Below are 22,453 nucleotides of genomic sequence, written 5' to 3'. Positions count from 1 at the left end.
AACCAGAAGGAGTATTTTTAACACAGAAATACTCCATCAAACGTCCAACATTAGTTTTTGAAACTTTGTCTATGTTTAGGATGGGAACCCAAGTCTTTAATAGTGTAAAAAGCTCAGTATGCATGAAACAGCATTTCAACCCCCTTTAAGCTAAAATACAGGACATTCTGCATCCGAAATCGAATACTTCCCTAATATATAGTATGCAAAAAAAAAAAAAAACAGTATGCCAAAAGACACACATAGTATTGGAAAAACAGTAGGCAAAAAGTCCTCAGATGACCTACTGCTTCTTATGAGATTCTGAAATGTGCATATAATGGACACTTTACTATCCCATGAGGCCACAGGAGAGGATTTGTGAACGCAGTGAAGCGACAGCCCAAACAAGTCAAAGTAGCTCACCATTTTCCCCAAAAACATGTTCAAATGTAATTTGGAATTACCATTCAGAAAGAAAGAAAAAAGTCAAAATTGTGCTGTCAATTATCCACTGAGATAGACTGGCTAAACCCAGCCTGATCTTCCGGTGATTTGATTTCATTCTAACTCAGTCTGGAAATCTGTACATTAATTTCTACTGCTTCTGTTACACTTTTGCAGGAACCAATCACAGGCGGTTTAACACGATGACAGATAGAGAAGCGATGGGTCGTTCCCCGTTGATCACGCCTCTTGTGGTCTGATTGGTTGAAGGTCTATCCAATTGCATACAGAGTGATTTGAATAATGCCCGTTGATCACGCTTCTTGTGGTCTGATTGGTTGAAGGTCTATCCAACTGCATACAGAGTGATTTGAATAATGCCCGTTGATCACGCCTCTTGTGCTCTCCCCAGACCAATGTTCAATCTTAAATTGAGCTTGGTCTGGTGATAGCCAGACAACCACTGAGAAACATTTGAGTTTAAGGTTGAAAATGTCTATTAAGTTATGTCTGTTTTTAAGTCCAAAATGGATGTCCACATTTGAAGAAACACATCCAATTACATCTGGGAATAACATTAACAAAGCTGCTAGAATAAGAAATCTAAATGTCATTTAGACCCATTTTTTTCACAAACCATTTTTCTGCCATAATAGGATGTATTTCTATGTGAAATCACATGTGCAATGAATAAATGAAGGCTGGACTTTACTGTATTCATCAGGAAATGACTGGAACTGTAAAAAGTTGACTTTTCATACCAGAAAAATTGTGATGGACTGAAACATGACCAGCATTCGCTTTTGAGGACATATTTTGGGACATGTAGGCTGAAGGTCAAGTTCATGTTCATCTTGACATATACCAATATCTACAATTCTTTTATAAATCACCATTTCTAGCATTAAATTACTGTGTAAACTATTGGTAAGATATTAGAAAGGTTGCCATACATAATACTGCATAAAATAAACCAGCAGTCAGTATTTCCCCCACCTTTAGTGACCTTGTTTCTTAGGGTAACACTTTATTTTAGTGTCCTTGTTACATATATTACATGTATTTATCATAGTAATAAAAGTAAATTATGCATAAGTACATGCAACTAACCCTAAACCAATCCCTAACCCTATAGTAAGTATATGTTGTAAATTAATATTACTCAGTACTTAAATATATAATTACACTGTAATAATGACACCATAAAATAAAGAGTAACCAAGTTAATTAACAACATGTACTTACTATTAGGGTTAGGTTTGGGGTTTGGAGGGTAAGTTGCATGTAATTATGCATAATTTACTGTTATTACTATGGTAAATACATGTAACATATGTAACAAGGAGAGTGTAAAATAAAGTGTTATCAAATAAAGTTTAACCGATCTTTCTTATTGGCTAGTATAAATACTGTAATAAACAACCAATCATTACATTTTACTTTTAATGCAAAAAGGTGCAGTATTTATGATGATCCAAGACAGAAATGACAATATAATACACTTAACTATGTTTTCAGTGGTGTATAAACCCATTATACAAATAATGACCGTTATGTTTTTATTACCTTAAAATGAGCCATTTCTATCTCTATACACCTCGGGTCCCCTTACAGTGAAGTCGGCATTTTGCGCCGTCATGTTTCTACAGTAGCCCTGAATCTACAGTAGCCCTGAATGGACAAACTTTTCTACAGAGCGCTAATCACTCTCTGCTGTCTCACACAACGACATCTTTGTCCTTTTGTCCTGTGTCGGCCACCATAGCTTCTCTTTGGGGGAGGGGCACAACCTCACCACTAGATGGCGCAAAAAAATCACACACTGCATCTTTTTAAGTAGATTAAAAACCAATAACTTTTATATTACATAAATAAAAATGAGTTTTTAACTTTACCGGAGTATTATTTCATTAGTGTATCTGTACTGCTGAAAAGCCACATCAAGCCAAAGCCATTAAATGTACAACCTGTACAACAGCACAACAGTCTCGCAGAGATCACATCTGGATTGAGTACGGGCTGTGCATTTGTTTCTTCTTGTTCTCGTTCTATGAAATACATGTCCCAAATTTGCATCAACATCACTTTTATTCCCAAATTTGCATCAACTAACCAACAAGCATATTACTCGGTTTTCTGTAGGCTGACCACATCAACAATTCACAAACCTTGGTTGATGGGACACACTGCAGCATAAAAATCTCATTGTATATGTCACAAAGCCCATTTCTCTGCAAGAGTAAACAATTCTTCAGCCTCACATGCCAGAGAGCTTTCAGCCTCACTTCTGAGGTCCTTCATCATTAAATATTTAGCGAGGGATGAGCGTTGGATAGGTCTAATGCTTGTGACATTTTGCAAGCGCTTTGATATTGGCATGTGCTGCGACCACGTCAAACCAAAACAGTTATTCATCCTTATAAATGAGACTCGGCATGTAATTGCAGAACCATTCACAAAGGTATGAGGAATATCATGCACTGTATTCCATATTTCACCAACCACACTGGCCAATTATTACCAGACTGTTACCATGGAAATGTCATCAGCTAGTCATAAGTGGTGATGTACATTGATTGGTGAGAGGATGGATTCTTCAAACGCTCAATAAAGGCTCTGGCACAAGATGTTCATGGCCAGATTCTTGGAGAGGTGTGTCTTTCAATCTTAGGGCTCCAAATAACTTCTGAATGTACTTGACCAACTTTTCAGAAGCTTTTACATTTCTAAAGCCAACAAACCACACTTGAACTTTCCTAAATGTGCCCACATTGTTAGAAAAAATGTACATTTCTGTCACCGGGGCGGTTCCCTAGGTACAAAACCGAAAAGATACTAAGGTACTAATTTAAGGTACTAATTTGCACTTCTAAAGTACTAATATGTACCTTTTAAGGTACTAATATGTACCATTCAGGGGTGAGTAAGATACAAAGATGTACCTTTTCACTTTTGTACCTTAGGGTACCGCCCTAGTGACAGCACTGTACATTTTTTTCTGAGAGTGCATTCGTGACAAATCCAGCAAGAGGGTACCAGTCAATCGAAGGATTGAAACAAACATAAACAGCAAAATGAAGCACTCAACTATTTCAAAAAACATGAGACAGGTCAATATCAAAATGCTAAGCGACCCGTTCTGTTTCAACATTGGGAGATCGAGACACCACATTTATTCTAGAGAGAGCAAACAGCAGTTTTGTTTAAAATATATATATATGCAAAAGAAAGGCAGTGATATTGATGCAGTGATAAATCATTGCCTTTCATGTTGCCTTGCAAACGTCTTGCAATTTATCAAAAGCAGTGTGAGAGATCAGGCCTACCTGAGACAAGTGAGACTGTGTCTTTCTCCCATGATACAACACTGACATACTCCTCTACTGAGGCCGGGATAATGCACTTGAAGACGGCCGTATTCCCTCGCATGACTCTCTGATCGGCCACCCGCACCGTGTACGGCTCCCGGAATACTGCGGTGAGGAGAAAACAGCGATTTTACTCAATGTTGTTCTCACAATTTAAAAAATACTACCTGAAAGTATGAACTCGGAGAATATGCACGTCCTGAGTTTGCTGAGTTAGACATGTTCCTGGATCAACATATTATGTTAATGCATACAATATTCCTGTCCGAAAATATAACCCTAACCATCTCTGCACTCTTAGAAGAAAAGGTTCTATCAGCGCTACGTATTTGGAACCCTTAAAAGGTTCTATATAGAACCCTTTTTAAGTGCCAAAAGGGCTCTTTCTTGTCATTATAGAACCTTTTTAGCATAAAAGGTTCTTTGAAGTTGAGTATACTAAAAAAAACACTGCAAAAAAACATTTCTAGTCTAAATATCTCAAAATTCTTCCTTTAAAGGTGCCCTAGAATGATTTGAAACAATATTGTAATACGGTTTGTAGATGGGAAGGAAGGAGGCGGGAACCGGCGAACGCTCAACAAACATTTATTTAAAGTAAAGAAACAAAATGAAAGTAAAACCGCGGACAGCCCCTCACGGACGACTGCCCGCAAACACACAAAATAAAACGTGGGCAGCCCCTCACGGACGACTGCCCACAAACACATAAACAAAACTAAACATAAAATCCAGGCCTGGTCCTCTCTCGTCTTCCGCAGCTCCTGCTCCTCCTTATATGCTCCCGTCACATGGCCGCGAGACGAGACCGGTGTGCCACGCAGCTGGCACTCGTGAACGTTAATCACCGGCCCGCTCTCGCGGTCCCTCGCCCCGCTGCCTGTCACACCACAAATATGTTAAATTGTTCTCTGATATCTACATAGAGGGTATGTGGCTTATTTAAGGGCAAAAATTGTCCAGATACAACCCTAGAAATTGTCCCTAGGATGTAATGCTCTGTTTTTGCCTTATTTTGAAGGGTCATGTATATTAATGTTGAGCTCTGCTCTGATTGGCTTATTTCAGCAGCTTACAGTAGTTCAGCTGTTCAGCTCTTGAGTCCTGACCGTCCTGACAGAACACAGACCGACTGAATGACACTTAAAGCAAAACATCTCAAATGGAGACTGAGATATTGCAGCTTACTCGTTTATTGACGTTTTCAGATCATCTGCGCACGAGAAAGAGCTCGCGTTTGTGCAGTAATTAAATCCCCCAAACAGAGCTTTTCTGTGAAAAAAACCGCATGATATCCAGTGTTTTACCTAAACATGTCCAATCTGGCAACCATATGCACGCTAGGCATGTGCCGATATCAATTTTTCATGTTGCGATTAATTGCGAAGCTTTTATCACGGTATACGATATTATCACAAACTGAAATAAGTTGCAAAAAAAGTGTTGTCATAGTAAAACAGCTTTAAAAACTATTTTTGTAATAACAAAAATAACTGAATGTTTAAATACAATAATGCACCAAAAATATATACAGCTCTGGAAAAAATTAAGAGAAATTAATGTTAAGTGGTCACTTAATTTTTTCCATAGCTGTAAAAGTACAATTTTCAAACAGATTAAACAGATTAAAGTGCAAAAGAATTGGGCTATAAAGAACAACAGGTAGGCTTACAAATTAATATAAGGTCTCATTATTTAATGTATTAACTAAGATTTCTGCAATAGCTACATTTGTTACAGAAAGTATAATGTTTTTGTTAATGTTAGTTAAGAAATACTGATCATTGTTAGTTTTATCTTAGGTCCATTAAAAAGTTTTGTTAATAAACAGTAACTAAGAAATTAACATTACTTAGAATAATTAATTCTTTATAAATATTTTTCATTGTCAGTTTGGTAATAATGAATTAACATGTTAACTAATGAAGTCGTATGTCTTTTGGACAAATAATCCAAAAAATTCTAATCATTAGGGCATGTTGTAGTCCAGATTAAAACATAATGTTTAAGTGTGAAAATAAATAGCCTATTAGGTCTTTAAGTATTTAGTATTTGGTGCTGAGCCTGCGATGAACAACATTGAAATTACAAAAATGAATGGCTGTTTTAAAAACTCCTTCACTAGCGCGGTTTGTTTTGTTCGCGGGGTTTCCGGGGTAAACGCTGCATTCTGCCGTTTCATCAGAGCCCTCTGCTGTCACTGAGCGGCACTTCAGCAGCGCGTCTCCTTCACCCATTCAGTCATGTGCAAACGCACATGGGCTTGTTTACATCTGAACGCGTGTCCCTTTGACGCAGATGTTGAGCATTTATATGGTTGATGGGCAAAGTATTCGTGAGTGCATTATAAAAAAATTAATAATTGTTAATAAATTATTATTTACGATATTTTGAAGTGCCCACGATAACAATATCGTGCATATTCATTATCGTGACATATCGCATTACCAAAAATCGGCACATGCCTAATGCACGCGAGCTCTCTTTGTCGCGCGCGGATGATCTGAAAACACCAATAAACAAGTAAGCTGCATTTTATCAATCTCCATTTGAGATGTTCTGCTTAAAGTGTCATTCAGTCTACATTTTAGACTTGTCACTCGTCAATGATATTGCATGTTCATATGACGTTAGTAACAATGTAGGCTAACGCAGTGACTGTGGTGTAGCCTAATCTGAAATACAAATAGGCAAAAACATTATAGGAAACACCATACTTCAGTTCTCAAAAATATAAAAATATAACTTATATTTTTAAGAAATTAATAGCCTTGTCAAATGACTGTCGTTTTAACTTATATGGTGGAAAAGATGACGTTTGCTAGAAGGATCGAGTGAACGATCTGTAAGCAACGTATCTACAGTTGTATTTTTTAATATAAAATAATATTACCCTTTTTCATTAGACACACTATTTAGACACACTATTTAGTTTTGTATGGTACTTGGAGTTTCCTGTTGTTACTGTACTAGAATCTTGCGTCATCTAGATAGCGCTGTCTCTCTAAGAAACTTTCAATTTAATCAGAAATTGTTTAAACAGTCAATAAGTGAATAAATCACTACTTACTGCTTGTAGGAATATAGTTATATTGCCACTTTCTTCAGTTTAAGACGCTGAGCGAAGATTGCTTGAAATGGGCCGAACAAATGAACGATCTTGAATTAAATTGTTGTGGTATACGATTATAAACATCAACCATGACTGTTGACATTTTTTATCTGTGGGAAGGGTAGACAAGTCTCCTGAACAGCCTGGAACATGAAGTGTGTCCATGCGAGCAGCTTGTACCTGATTCGCTCTTATTTCCACCTGACAATGAACATGTTTGGACAGATGCAAATGTTGGGGGAGTGCATATAAATGATCCCCAACGCTTGCATCACGGTTGGCGTTATGTTGAGAAGCACTTATTTTTCTGTTGCTTTATGGATTCACGAGATTTACATATGAAGGAGGAGGCAATGGTGTTTGAGACTCACAGTGTGTGATGTCCATGTAATGAACTCTTATTATTTCACTATGCCAAGGTTAATTCAATTTTTCATTCTAGCGCACCTTTAAGAAACATTTACTAGACAAGCAAAAGTAATTGTCTTGTTTTGGGAAAAAATAACTTAAAATTAAGAGAGTTTTTGCTTAAAATAAGCAAAATAATCTGCTTATTTTAAGCAAAAACTTTCTTAATTGTGAGCTTTTTTTCCCAAGACAAGACAATAATTTTTGCTTGTAATACTTCTTGTTTTAAGAATTGTTAGATGTTTGGACTAGAAACAAGACAAAAATACTAAGCATTTTTTGCAGTAAACCTTTTAGGGGTTCCAAATACATAGCGCCGATAGAACCTTTTATGGATCTATATATAACCTTTTCTTACCCATAAGTTATCGCTAAAATCAGAAGGAAATCTTTTGTCCTATTGCACAAAACTGGATAAGGGATATATTGGTGATCCTGGCTCAATTCATCCGCTAATATAGTTATCTTTCATTATCGTTATTGTTCTTGGTGTGACTGTGTCTTAAGGGTACGTTTACATGACAGCGGTGTACTAAATTTTGCATACAGATGACAAGATCACCAAGATATCCCGGCTTAATCCCTTATCCTAGTTTTGTGCAATAGGCCCCTGATGTAGAAGCCTGGTTGCAAGACTAAACATTAAAGGGATAGATTAACCAACAAAAAATAAATTAGCCCATGATTTACTTACCCTTAAGCCATCCTAGGTGTATATGAGATTCTTCTTTCAGATGAATAATCAGAGTTATGTTAAAAAAAATGTCCTAGCTCTTCTAAGCTTTAATGAATGGCGGTCCTGATTTTAAAGTCCATAAAAGTGCATCTATCAATCATATAACTGCTCCACACAGCTCTGGCAGGTTAATAAAGGCATTATGAAGTAAATTGAAGGGGTTTATAAGAAAAATATCCATATTTAAAACTTTATAAAGTAAAATAACTAACTTCCGGCAGACGGCCTACGCAAGTCGACTTACACCAAAAGAGTAACCCCTGATGCGATGTATAAGTAGCGCAAGCTTTGACGCCTCTCGCGCTTCAAACAAACAGGGCGATGTGTACGGCCAGCTGTTTAAAAGCTGATATTTTAGTTTATACAGTTTTAAATATGGATATTTTTCTCACACAAATACATGGCTTCGCTTCAGAAGACTTTTATTAACCCCCCAGAGCCGTTTATTTTATGATGGATGGGTGCACTTTTTTGGGCTTCAAAATCAAATCTTGTATTCACTGCCATTATAAAGCTTGGAAGAGCCGGGACATTATTTAATAAATCTCTGATTGTATTCGTCTGAAAGAAGAAAGTCATATACACCTAGGATGGCTTGAGGGCTAGTAAATCATGGGCTAATTTTTATTTTTGGCTAAACTATGCCTATAAATGTGAACTTGTTCCTCAAATCTGATTGACAGGAATGAAAGTGAGGCTATGAGGGATATATGTTTTCAATGGCATCCACAAAAAAAAAAAAAAAAAATTTTATTTATTTTCTTATAACATTTTCTAAACACTTTTTACCACAAGAATAATTTAAAATAACCCATTGAACATGTATTATAGTATTATACAATTATTTAAGACATTTGGTAACACTTAATTTTACAGTGTCCTTGTTATATGTGTTAAATGTAGTGGTAACACTTTAGTATGGGGAACACATATTCACTATGACTTTTGCCTCAATAAACTCCAAATTTATTGCTTATTAATAGTTAGTTAGGTAGTTTTTGTAGCATTTAAGTTTATTGGGTATTGGAGGATTAAGGGGTCTAGAATAAGGTCATGCAGAATAAAGCATTAATATGTGCTTTATAAGTACTAATAAACAGACAATATCCTAGTAATATGCATGCTAATAAGCAACTAGTTAATAGTTAATAACTGAACCTTAAAATAAAGTGTTACCAATGTAGTTACTATAGTAATAACAATAAATCATTAATGCAACTAACCCTACAACAAACCTAACCCTAACCCTATAGTAGGTACACATAGTTAGTTAATATTACTCAGTACTTAAATGTATAATTAAGGTCTTTGCACACTGTCTCTGAAAATTTTCTATGCCTTTTTTTCATACTTGTCATCTGACTCCGAATTGTAAAAATCCTGTTTTAAAATCTTAGTATTTATTTGCAAATGATGCAAATAGACGCAGAAAATCAAACTGATTTTTTTTTAATGATGGACAAATGTTTTGGAGGCAGTGTGCGCACGTGATTGACACAACGTGAGATCACATTTATTTTTTAACAGGCAAAAAATTCAGATAAGAATTTCGGACTCAGTGTGTAAAGGACACTTTAAAATAAAGGGTTACTCTTTATTTAATGGTGTCATTGTTACAGTGTAATTATATATTTAAGTACTGAGTAACATTAATTAACAACATGTACTTACTATAGGGTTAGGGATTGGTTTAGTGTTAGTTGCATGTAATTGTGCATAATTTACTGTCATTACTATGGTACGCACACGCAACATATTTAACAAGGACACTAAAATAAAGGTTCTTCTTAGATGGGTTCTTTAAAATTGAGTTGAGAACCCTGTAGGGTTGGTTGAGAGTGTGGTTGGTTCAGTTGGCTGAAATGTAAAAAAAATAAATGACCCAAATTCCAGCATTGTCTTCTCCACACATGACTGGCCTGAGCAAAATGTCATTAATATTTCAGTGTTTTTCATCTGTCTATCTTAGAGCTGTCAGAGACTCATAGCTCTATGAGCACTTTTAAACCATGCTGAACTGTAGGAGATTTAAAAAACTCAAAGGGTGTTTATTATTTGCGTATTTTTTTTGTTAGCTTTTTTTCTTTAAAGGATTAATTCACCCACAAATGAAATTGATGTCATTAATCCGAATCATGAATCAATCCGCCAATTCACGACCGTTCAAATCTTTATTTGAGGATTGAAAACAAACGTGGAAGAGAAGACAATGCTGAATAAAGTCATAGTTTTTGATATTTTTGGACCAAAATGTATTTTCGATGCTTCAAGAGATTCGAATTAACCCACTGATGTCCCATATGGACTACTTTGATGATGTTTTTATTCCCTTTCTGGACGTGGACAGTATAGTGTGCCTATGCTCTCGGACTAAATATAAAATATTTTAAACTGTGTTCTGAAGATGAACGGAGGTCTTACGGGTGTGGAACAACATTAGGGTGAGGAGTTAATGAAAACCTGGCCTCCAAAAAAATACGACTCTATAAGTCGTTTTTCAAGCAGCTTATAACGACCTATATTTACGTTTTAAAGTCATGCGCCCTCTAGCTAGCGTAAAAATAATGACAGTGTCGTGTTACATGAAATGGGGAATGACTGTCGTTACAAATCAAAATGCGTGTTCATTTTAATGCAATGTCTGGACTTTTTACCACCATTTGTCATATTTCCATTTTACAAAAATCTTGTTTTTAATTTACAACTACACCCACCCCATCCCTAAAACCAACCCAGTGAATCATAGTGCATAGCACACTTTATGAGCGCATGTGTTCCCTGGGATCAAACTCACGATCGCATGATCACATGTAGTTGTATATTGCAATGCTTTACCAACAGAGCTATGCAAAACCTGACATATTGGGCAGTTTAAAGGGAAAAATGCTTTAAAATGAAAGTGTCCTGCTGTCAATAGGAGCACAACTTTAGAAAACGCTCCTGAGCGTCATATTTAATTAATTAAAATATTGTCGATAGGGGCGCAACTTTAGTAAACGCTCCTATGGGTCGTATTTCAAGGTGACAAAGACCTATATAAGCGTATTGGTTGGAGGACATGTTGTAATGACATACATTTCATTTTTGGGTGAACTTTCCCTTTAAGCAAGAGCTAAATTAAAGATAATAATAAAGCTATTATAATAATAAAAAATGTTTTTTTTAATGCATTTCTCACAGGGTTTTTTATGTTCTTTCATTATGATTGTTACTCAGTTGAGGTGACTGACCGGCCTTAATGTGTAGATCTTGGCTCCTGATCTTTCCTGATGGGTTTTCCGCTGTGCAGTAGTACGTATTGTCATTGATTAGGTTACTAAAGCTGGACGGCAGGAAGCCGTAGATCTGCAGCGTGCCATTGGGGTGCACATGGCGGATGCCTGGGACATCGTAGATCTCCTCCCCGGTGGCGAGGTACCAGCGCAGCGCAGCGGGGGGCACGGCCGCGGCAGGACACGGCACCAGTGCCCCTGTGGTGCTGGAGAACACTACCTCTTGCAGAGATGCATTGACAAAATATAAGCTGGAACGTAGATCTTCACCGAAAACTGTCAAGGAAAAGACAGGACAAGAGTTAGTGAGCGAGAACAGTAATATGGATGAAGGAGCACATTAATGTTGAGTCAAAACGTGTCTTTTTGTTTTCAATGTTATAAATATATTCTGTCCCAGCTTAATACGCAGAGACAATTATAAGCAAGTCAAGTAAAAAATGGCAGAATACTGTGGCGGGTTGGCTCTTTTTAAGTTTAAAGAGTTTGTTCACGCAAAAATTAAAATTCTGTCATTAACTCCTCACCCTCATGTTGTTCCGAACCCAAAAAGTATTTTCATCGCTTCATTACATTAAAGGGTTAGTTCACCCCAAAAATAAAAATTCTGTCATTAATTATTACTAAGCCTAACGTCGTTCGACACCCGTAAGACCTCCGCTCATCTTCAGACACAGATGAAGATATTAGTGTTGAAACCCAATGGCTCAGAGAGGCTCAAAAAAATCGTTTTTGTGCGTAAAAAACAACAACAACTACACAACGATTTAAATATTAATGGGCCGATTTCAAAACAAAGCTTCAAACCGTTATGAATCAGTGAATCAATTCATCATTCGGATCAGTAAAGTCATGTGATTTCAATCGTATCATCAATCGATACGCTGATTCATAACGGTTCGAAACCAATTGTTTTGATATTGGCCCATCACTATACAGTATAAGTCATTATTTAGTTTTTTTAGCGCACAAAAACTATTCTCGTGGCTTCATAAATGATTGTAGAGCCACTGTAGTGAGATGGGCTTTGTATCAACGTCTTTAGTGCCTTTATGGGTCTTGAGAGAGGAAATGACATTGGTGTTAATGAAGGCCTTTCTGAGCCATCGGATTTCAACACTAATATCTTCATTTGTGTTCTGAAGATGAACAGAGGTCTTACGGGTGTCGAACGACATTAGGGTGAGGAATTAATGACTGAATTTTCATTTTTTGGTGAACTAACCCTTTAAGGTTGAACCACTGGAGTCACATGGACTATTTTGATGATGTCTTTACTGCCTTTCTGGACCTTGGAAGTGTTAAACTGCTGTCTATGGAGGGGTCAGAAAGCTCTCAGATTTCATCAAAAATATCTTCATTTATTTTCCAAAGATGAACGGAGGTTTTACAGGTTTGGAGTGACATGAGGGTGAGGAATTAATGGCATCATTTTCATTTTGGGTGAACAAACCCTTTAAAATTTCAATATTAGCACAAACATTTATGTAAACAGAGCTAATTTAGGCAAAGTCAGTTATAATCTTTTAACACTGGCCTAGGTTTTTTTTGGGCTATTTTACTGCTAAAATGTTGCATATTGCAGCTTTAAATAAAATTATATCTTTCCGGTAGCTCAAACAATAAAGCATGGCGCTAGCAACGCCAAGGTCATGGATTCGAGTCCCAGGGAAAGCAATAAATTATAAAATGTGTACCTTAAATGCAATAAAAGTCGCTATGGAAAAAAGCATTTGCCAAAAGCATAAATGTAAATGTTTAAATAAGATGAATAAATGCAGTAGAAGTATTTTTCATTATTAGTTGATTCTAACTAATATGGTTAACTAAAGAAACCTTGTTATAAAGTGTTACCAAATATATATATTTAAAAAAAATCACAATACCTATTGAATTGGCGATACATTGATGTAACATTGTGGTAAATATGTGACATGAGAACAAATGAATACAGTAGCTACACATATAAATATACAAGAGTATTAAAGGTCAACACTAAGAAAATCTGACATTGCATCATGAAGCTAATCACAGCCAAAGAAAAGTTCAAGACGGATGACTTCCTGCTAATTGCTAAATCTTGCTCGTGTCTGGATGAAAGTCTCTTCAACGCCGTGCCACAGGCCCTATCTGAGCGCCAATCTCCGTTTGGCAGTAAATGGCTCACCAGTGACAGCTGGCAGTGTTTTCCCTCGGGACGAAACATTTTAGCACTTCATAAATTTCTAACAAGGTTTCAAATTGCAGCAGTTTCAACCTTTTTCTGAGGATCAGCGGGTTTCACTCACACAGCAGAAGGTGCGCACAGAAGAAGACGTGTATTCATAAACACATGTGCGCCCACATGCTCAGATATTACACTCCAGTTGTTGGCACGCTTGATGAGCAAACACAGACAAGCAAACAAACGAAACCCGCGAACAAGCGCTCGTAATGGTGATAATCTTTACTGTGGCAATCTGAGGCATATGGTATCATTCATCAAGTGGCACGCTGAAGCAACCATCTGTTAAAATGTCTTGTTTTGCCAGCGAGAGGCTTGGCGGAGCGTTTGTTCCGATATTAAAGAGCGTGAAAACATTCTGGCCTTTATGCAATAAGAATTTGCTCATTCACTTTGTTGTAAGCCAAAGCAATCATTGTTGATCTTCCTTCTAAGAGGACTTTTTGCTACCTAAGTGATTCAACACATCCTGCACTAATCAACTTGCTCTTGATGAATTCATGGGGGTATGTCGTTTAATTGACAAGCTTTCTTTAAGTGTGGCTTCCGGCACTGAAATAAACACCCACTGATGTAAAACATATTTAAACTCCATGTGTGTCCACTACAAATTAATAAATCAGAGCGTAACCAATGTTTCATCCACAATCTGGGATACCTTTAAAGCTTCGACCTTCAAGTCATGATGTTTTTTTATTTTCAAAATTCGAAAGAAAAAAAACTGCTTCACTGTGTAATAACGCATTTGCCAGCAAAATCATGAGGATTTCACATACTTGTGTACTTATTTTGATTGAGTAATTATTTCAGGGCTGCTAAAAATGTATGTTTCTAGATGTACTACATTCACCATGTTGTCATCATCATGTGACCGACCAGCATCAGTTATGTCGTTTCACTGTCATTCATGAATCCTGTCCTGTGTCCTCATGGGATAGTAAAGTGTCCATCGTATGCACACTTCAGAGTCAAATCAGAATCTTTTTGCCTACTCTTTTATGAGTACTGTGAAATCAGTCTTGTCATATACCGGTTTTCATCTACTAAGTGTCCGATTTCAGGTGCAGCCAAATAAAGGCTAATCATGCAACCTTGTCTCGAAAAGGCAAGGCTACTTCAGGTTTTAAACTTCATGTAATAATAATAATCATAATAATAATAAAGAATAAATTAATATTCACAATCTTTGTTAAAAAGCTACACTGTGTAACTTTTTTAGTTTATACTTAGCTAAAAACACTTATTTGTGCTTTTTAATGTATATTTACTTATTTCAAGTAATAAAGTATTCTCGTAAGTTTATAATATGCCATTGAAAATACATACGGGTGAGGGGTTCGAATGCTGGTCGCCATGCTGCTCCTCCATCTTGAAAGTACATCAGCCAAAGAGGAACATACTCGTAAATTCAAGCTTCGCCTTTCGCGTTTTAACGCTCGATGGCACCGTATTGAATGTGAAGAGGTCGAATGTGAAGAGGGCGATTGCCATTTTAATCTTGGACTAAATCGGCCACCGTAGGAGTTAAAACGAAATCAGAATTGAGAGGAACAGAAACTATTATTCACTGGATGGTCATTTACCTTTACACCGCTAGATGGGGCAAAATATCACACAGTGTAGCTTTAAAAAAATAAATACAAAAATTAAAGAAAAAAAATCTGCTCTGAGATTTGACTAGGGCTGCATCCGAAACCGCATACTTCCCTACTATATAGTAAGCGAAAATCAGTATGTGACAAATAATATGTACTCATAAAAGAGTCCCCGAATGATCTGCTTCTTCAGCCGAGATTCTGAAGTGTGCATTCGATAAACACTTTACTATCCCATGAGGCCACAGGAGAGGATTTGTGGCGGAATTGACGCTGCATGGTAAATGTAGTCCGTCCATATTTAAACCATACAACACACATTCATACTATATAGAATATACTTTTTTAATGGTCATGAAGTAGTTATTTTTTCGAAATAAGTATATAATTTCGGACGTAGCCGGAGATCCAAAGGCAAGGTTTATTGAGTGTAATCCATAATTGTAATCTATATAACATGTAAAACGTCAAATCCATAGACAGGGTACACAAAAAGGATAATAATAATAAAAGGTCCAAGGGACAGGCAGAAGAACAAGACCCTGACAAGGAAACCTGAGATAGTGTCCCAGAATGCAGAGTAACACTAACATGCAGCGCGACTTTGCAAAGAATGACTGAACACACAGGGCTTACATATGTTGTAAATATGAATGTTTGTGCTTTGTTTCTGTTTTATATAATTGTAAATATTTTTATTAAAATAGTCAAGCCAACTTTATTTATATAGTGCTTTTACAATGACGATTGTTTCAAAGCAGCTTCACATTGTTAAAAAGGACAATATTGCAACAAAATGTAAAACACTGATAGTCTGATTTTATAACTCCTCCCCAAACCTCCCGCTGCCTTGTATCTTTCTCTCTCATTGGCTGTAGGTCATTGACGGTGTATTTTTCAATCAGAACACATTTCACACGATTTTGAATGGACGACAGGTCAAGATATTTACCATGCCAAATATCTCACGGGCGTCGGCGTCCCGTCTGCGATTCTCTCAGATCGTGTCTTTGATAATTCATATTGCGTGATTGTCGCTTGTGTGTAGGAGCACCAATTTGTCTATGATTTCGGGCATTTTTCGTCGAGTTCGCAAAACCTGTTGGCGATGGAAATCGGGGATAAAATCATGCATTGTGAATTCAGCATAAGGAAGACAAAATGTGCCGAGCGGTGGGTCCTCAGAACCGGCCTAGCGTCGAGGAAAAACACTACATCCCACAACATCTCAGTTTGAGAGATGACTTGACTCTGAAAAGGTAGCCGTCTTAAAGCGTAGTTTTTTTTTCTATACAAATAAAGCAGAAGTCACATCAAATTCTTCTTGAAAAGGCCACACATATGAATTGACAGAAAAACAGCACTTTAAAGCTCAGGAAAACTTCATAATTGTCATAATTTTTCATGAGATGAATCACGAAGACAAAAAAGTGACACTATTTAATAATGTATTGTGTGCATTCATAATTAACCAAGGTTTTTCTCTCTTTGGGTACAGCTTTGGAAGAAAAACTGCACTCTATTCAATATTAAACTGCTCTCTCATGTGAAGGTCTGTACATCAAACACATCTACCAATTCTTTTATTCGGGCTGGGAGAGTGATTGGGATGGCAGCTGACTCTAATGCACTGGCCTGGCTTTGCCTGTAGGCCTTTAATGTCGTGTCACCTGAGGCATGGGCTGAACCTGATGGAAAGTGGCTCACAACATGCCAAGGTGACTTTAGTAGGGCATTTCAGAAACACGCACACAGTTTGCAGGGCTTTCCCCCTCATACTCTAATTAGCTGTGCATTTGTGCATACACACATGCATAATCAAATTGAGATGTTCAAATATTTATTTCTTTTTTACAGACAGGTTTGGCGGTACCGTTTGATTTCCGATTTTTAAGCGAGTCATTGAATTATTCACTCAACTAAATCACTGATTGATTGAGAAACAAAACATCTGAATGTATATTGATAAAGGGATGAAGAAGATTTAGAAATTTAGGAATCTAAGAGCTTTTTTGCCATACTGACAGCATGCTAAAACGCGTTGGCTTTGAGGGCACCAGGAGATGAGCTTTATGCCAAAGGCAAAGACTGCCCGTCAGAATCTAGAGGCCTCAAAGAGAATATACACTCGATGTTTAAACCCAAATTCCCTGAAGTTGCCATAAATCTACTAAAACTTGTGAAAGGAAATGTCCTCACTCGCATGCCCAGTTTCACAGACAAAGTTTAAGTTAAGTCCCAGACTAAAATGCATGTTTGAGCTGTTTTAAAGTCCCTAGTTAATAATTGTATCCCTTAAAACTCATCTTTGATCACCAAAATTACACCTTTTTTTTTTCTTGAAAAAATTCTTCATGCCTTAAAAAAAACTTGAATGTAACTCTGTACTTGTCTGGCTATCACCAGACCAAGCTCAATTTAAGATTGAACATTGGTCTGGGGAGAGCACAAGAGGTGTGATCAACGGGCATTATTCAAATCACTCTGTATGCAATTGGATAGACCTTTAACCAATCAGACCACAAGAGGCGTGATCAACGGGCAACGACCCATCGCTTCTCTATCTGTCATCGTGTTAAACCGCCAATAGCGCACGTCAGGTGGATAAGCCAGTCTGTGATTGGTTCCCGGAAAAGTGTAACAGAAGCAGTAGAAATTAATGTACAGGTTTCCAGACTGAGTTGCAGAGTGAAATCAAATCGCCAGCAGCTCTAACGCTATACCGTTGCCTCGTTTAGTGTACACGGTTTCATGAATATGCAAATTAGCCCCGCCTCCACTTATTCGCACCAGCTCAGAGATTCACTCTTTGATGAGCACACGTTGACATGACTGGTAGTTTGTGACGTCAGAAACTACTGTCATGTTTTTGAGTCTTTGGTTCGCTGCAGTTTTAATGAGAAAATACTCAGCAATGGTGATGACTTATGAGCTTGCACACGGTTTGTCTTAAAGCATATTAAAAACACCACAGACATATAAACAACATTAAAAACTTAATTTTCACCACAGGGGGACTTCAACTGAAAGCAACTTCAAATATGTCAGTGCCATTGTCTAGTCTCAAGAGGCATGTTTATAAAAGCTACTTAAATATCCTAATTTAACTAAGATACCCCTATCTTAATCTAAAACCTGTCTGTGAAACCATGCCTCAGTTTTTTACATCAGCCGCCAGGTCATATTGGTCAACTTGGTCGTTTTTAATTGCTCTTAACTTGACATACATTTTAGTATGCTAATTCATACATTTAACTTAAAATATTTTATAATCTCATTGTATATCAATGTATTGATATTTGTCATTTCTAGTGGTAAATTCCTGCATACTCATCATGTTTATAAACTAAAAACTAAGCATTCAAGATGAGATGTGAAAGTTGCAAAGAGAGTTACATGTAACGCGATAACGTAACACCTACATTTAAAAGTGTCATTTTTGTAGTAACAAGTGAATCGGTTCATCCTAAATGACTCTCTCATATTTAGCATTAGCAAGATTTATTCTAGTAAGAGTCAGCTGGTCCTCTCTCTCTCTCTCTCTCTCTCTCTCTCTCTCTCTCTCTCTCTCTCTCTCTCTCGGTTCGTTCTAAACTGTTCTTCTCCCTCTGTAGCGTTGAAAGCCTGATTCATTATAGAGAACTATAAATGGCTCAATTGCTTACAATTGCCGTTGTGCCACAAAACTACTGTAATGATTAAATTATGAATCATAACATCAGATAATGATATTTATAGATGGCTCTAACGATCTTATCTACTTCCTAGTAGTAGTGTGTAACTACAACAAAGAGCTGTAGTTTAACTACTTCAAAGGTCCCGTTCTTCACGATTCCATCTTTCAAACTTTAGTTAGTGTGTAATGTTGCTGTTAGAGCATAAATAATACCTGTAAAATTATAAAGTTCAAAGTTCAATGCCAAGCGAGATATTTTATTTACCAGACGTTCCCTTTCAAAGCCTACAGCGAACGGCCGGTTTGGACTACAGCAGGAAGTGCAGGGATGTAATGACGTCACTAGAACCGTTTGTTGACTAACCCTCCGGCCCACAAGAACACGCAAAATAGGGGGCATGGTCTTGTTGCTCTCCCACGTGGAGAAGAGCGCGCATTCAGCGCTTGCATCTCCCCGTTAGGGTAAGAGGTGGGACCTTTCCGGGCAAAGTGCGTTAAGCTGCTGTCCAATCACAACACGGGAAGCGCTGGCCCAATCAGAACTCATTACGTGTTTCTGAAGGAGGGACTTCATAGAACAAGGAAATCATCAGGCCGTTTTTAGGACAGAGGAAACAGTGCTGTACAGATAAGTCAATTGTGTGAAAAATACTGTTTTTTTTTTACACGCGAAACATGAACTCATGTTATATTGCACACTGTAAACATAATCAAAGCTTCGAAAACACGCGAAGAACGGGACCTTTAAATTACAGGCTGCAAACAACGATGCAAAAACAGCTTTACCGACACTATTGTTGAGGGTCACAACATTATTCAAATGAATCATGCATTTATGTGGCAGTTCCTAAGAAGTTACTGACAAATATGTGAGTAACTTTACAAAGCCAATGGCAACTTTTAATTACATTTGGAGCTTACTTTGGCTTAATATAGCATTAAATGGACAAAATAAGAATTATTCATTTATTTCAAAACAAAAAACAGGCAGAACACTAGTTCTCTGACTCAAATATAGGGTGACTAGTCAATCACACACAAAAGCATTTATCATCTTCAACTGCCTAATCAGCCATCCCAAACAGCTTTCAGGGCCACCGATGCATTTGATCTGAGCAATGGTGCGATCAATGCTGATGAGGCAGACACTTCCACCACAAACAAACTAACACATCTATGACTGTCTGGTACCATTCCAACTTGCCATTAACAAAGACCTTCAAGTTTTGTGAATTTGATCTAGTTTTCCTGGTGTGAAGACATGTAGGGAAAAAACATCCATAGAACTTGCAGCACAGGCCTGTCAATTTTACTTCTGTTTCATCCCATAAATATTTAAATCAACCTCTCAAAGAAATATATATATATATATACATATAAGTATGTTATAAGTTGTTTGTGTGTGTGAACAAACAGCAAGTTTTGGGCATTTGTGAGCATCAGCATCTGCTGCAGAATATTAGTCAATAAAAGACATTCTAAAAGGCCTAATGTGAAAAAAAAACGTTTAAAGTGCCCAGTAACAAAAAAATGTAAATAAAATGTAATATACACCTTATTGATGACACATTCTATATACATGCAAGATGAGCCCGGAATATGAATACACCTTGATAAACTGCACATTAAGCATTTTCTTTATAATGGTTTTCTATGGGACATCGCTTAACATCAGCACTTGATAATTACAAGCAGGTGTGTTGGATCAGGGTTGGATATAGTCTCTGCAGGAAGGTAGATCTCCACGAACAGGTTTGGTCTTTGGTGTGTTCACACTTGTGATACAATGATACATTTAGTCCTGGTTGATTAGTGAAAAAGTTACTTTTAACACTGAAACTAAAAGTACAACATTGGGTGCGTTTACATGCTCAACCAGTAAGCTGATAACTCACAAAATATCAGCTTATTGAAATAACTTTTTTCAATGCAAAAAAAACTTACACGCAAACCAGTAAACGGACAATGCAAGTAAACCGTGTTTACATGACTTTATTAATAAACAGGGTTATTTTCTTGAAGTGACGTCAAAAATAATAACGTCCGTATCTGACTCTGAGTATTTCTAATGTTACGTCAGTTGTGATGTTAAAGGAACTGTATGTAAGAAATGTATTTCAATGAATCATAAAATGGCCCTGATGTTCATATGTCCATAAATCATGTTAATTTAAAACACTTATATCACTGACAACAGTCGTCCGGCCAGGATATTGTCATTTAAAAGTTGTTGTTGCAGCCCTCAACTGATGTTGATGTTGACATGTTGTGTTTTGGCCTGAAGTTTCACCCACCACCTATCGACCAATCATGAAGTCAGTAGTATTTGGGCATCCGGGTTGCCAGATCTGCTCTAGTTACCACAGCTGCAGATCTACAAACGCTCCTGCAGATCCTGCAGCCAATCTGGCAACCTCGAGTCAGGGGGAGGGGGAGAGGGGATAGTGATTGCAGTACCACTTTTGACCACAATCTTACATACACTTCCTTTAAATAAAGCGTGCTCCATGTCAGCGGGAGATTTACGACTCGTAATTTCCCTCATTCAGTTATAGATTTTGACTGAACCTCTTCTACTTCTGCTGTATAAGATGAGAATGCATCTTTACAATTTTATGGGTCTTAAACGAGTCTGCGTTTGTGATATATGTTCTTATTTCAGGCAAAATGCAAGCTCGCTCTGTCTGGATGCATTTAAATCTGCTCTAAGTTTGCGTTTTTGTCACCTATTACACATGCGTACTTCAATAAGCCGACAGAAAGCAGGTTAATGCGTTTACATGCAGCGCGAAATTGGGGTAAGAGGCAAAAAACTACCTGTGTCGACCGGTTTATGCTTACGCCGTTTATGACCTTGCACAAAAGTAAACGGGTTACCACGTTTACATGATCATGTTCATTGTCGGCTTATTAAGCATAATCGGCTTAAGAACGTGCATGTAAACGCACCCATTTATATTTTGTGAAAGAACTTATCGCAACTCCAAAACAATACTGTGTGCTGGCCTATATGTGCTCTTTGTATGTACATATGGTATTTTGACAAGCTGAGAGCTTGAAAAAGAGCTTATAAAATGTGTTAAATAGTTAAATAAATAAATAAATAAATAAATAAATAAATAAATAAATAAATAAGCTTATAAAATGTGTTTAATAGTTAAATAAATACATTTTTAACAGCTGTCGAAACAGCTTCAGGAATCCCTCCGTCACGCACACAGGCCAAGATCTGCTGCGAGAAGACGCGGTTCTGATGCCTGTACCAAACTATGATGACTGTGACAAGAAAAAACAAAAGCATCCTGTCCTTTTTAGGGTCACATCTTATAACATCACATCCTGTTTTTAGTTTGTTTAGATGTCTTTGACCCATGTTGCAGTTTGACCGCTCTCTGTCTAAATGTTTGGTCCTCATCAGGGTTCAAATGGCAGCGCAACTTATTCAAATGAACCGCACTAACGGAGCAATCCCACCAGAGTTCGCAAACAGCTGTCAAGTGTGAACACCCTTAATCCATTAACCCACATTAAGCATTTTCTTTATAGTGGTATTGTTTGGGAAAATGCTTAATTGACAATTTATCGTGTTAATTCATATTCTGTGCTGTATATAGTGTGCATCATCAGTAAGTCTGT

At 37.1% G+C, this 22,453-nt stretch overlaps 1 protein-coding gene across 2 annotated transcripts in view; it reads right to left on the bottom strand.

Moving 5' to 3' along the window:
• The window catches only part of dscamb (Down syndrome cell adhesion molecule b), a 233,486-nt gene that overhangs the window by 186,553 nt on the left and 24,480 nt on the right, over positions 1–22,453 (bottom strand). For both annotated transcript variants that reach the window (XM_067450076.1, XM_067450077.1), the window contains exons 2-3: positions 11,281–11,598; positions 3,753–3,899 (exon numbers count right to left, since the gene is read on the bottom strand). In XM_067450076.1, the coding sequence (XP_067306177.1) occupies positions 3,753–3,899; positions 11,281–11,598 (465 nt within the window). The remainder of the gene's footprint in view (positions 1–3,752; positions 3,900–11,280; positions 11,599–22,453) is intronic.

The sequence above is a fragment of the Pseudorasbora parva genome, chromosome 8 (genome assembly GCF_024679245.1).
Source record: "Pseudorasbora parva isolate DD20220531a chromosome 8, ASM2467924v1, whole genome shotgun sequence".
NCBI classification, from domain to species: domain Eukaryota; kingdom Metazoa; phylum Chordata; class Actinopteri; order Cypriniformes; family Gobionidae; genus Pseudorasbora; species Pseudorasbora parva.
Note: the sequence above shows the minus strand (reverse complement) of the source record. Positions and strands in the feature narration are given on the sequence as shown.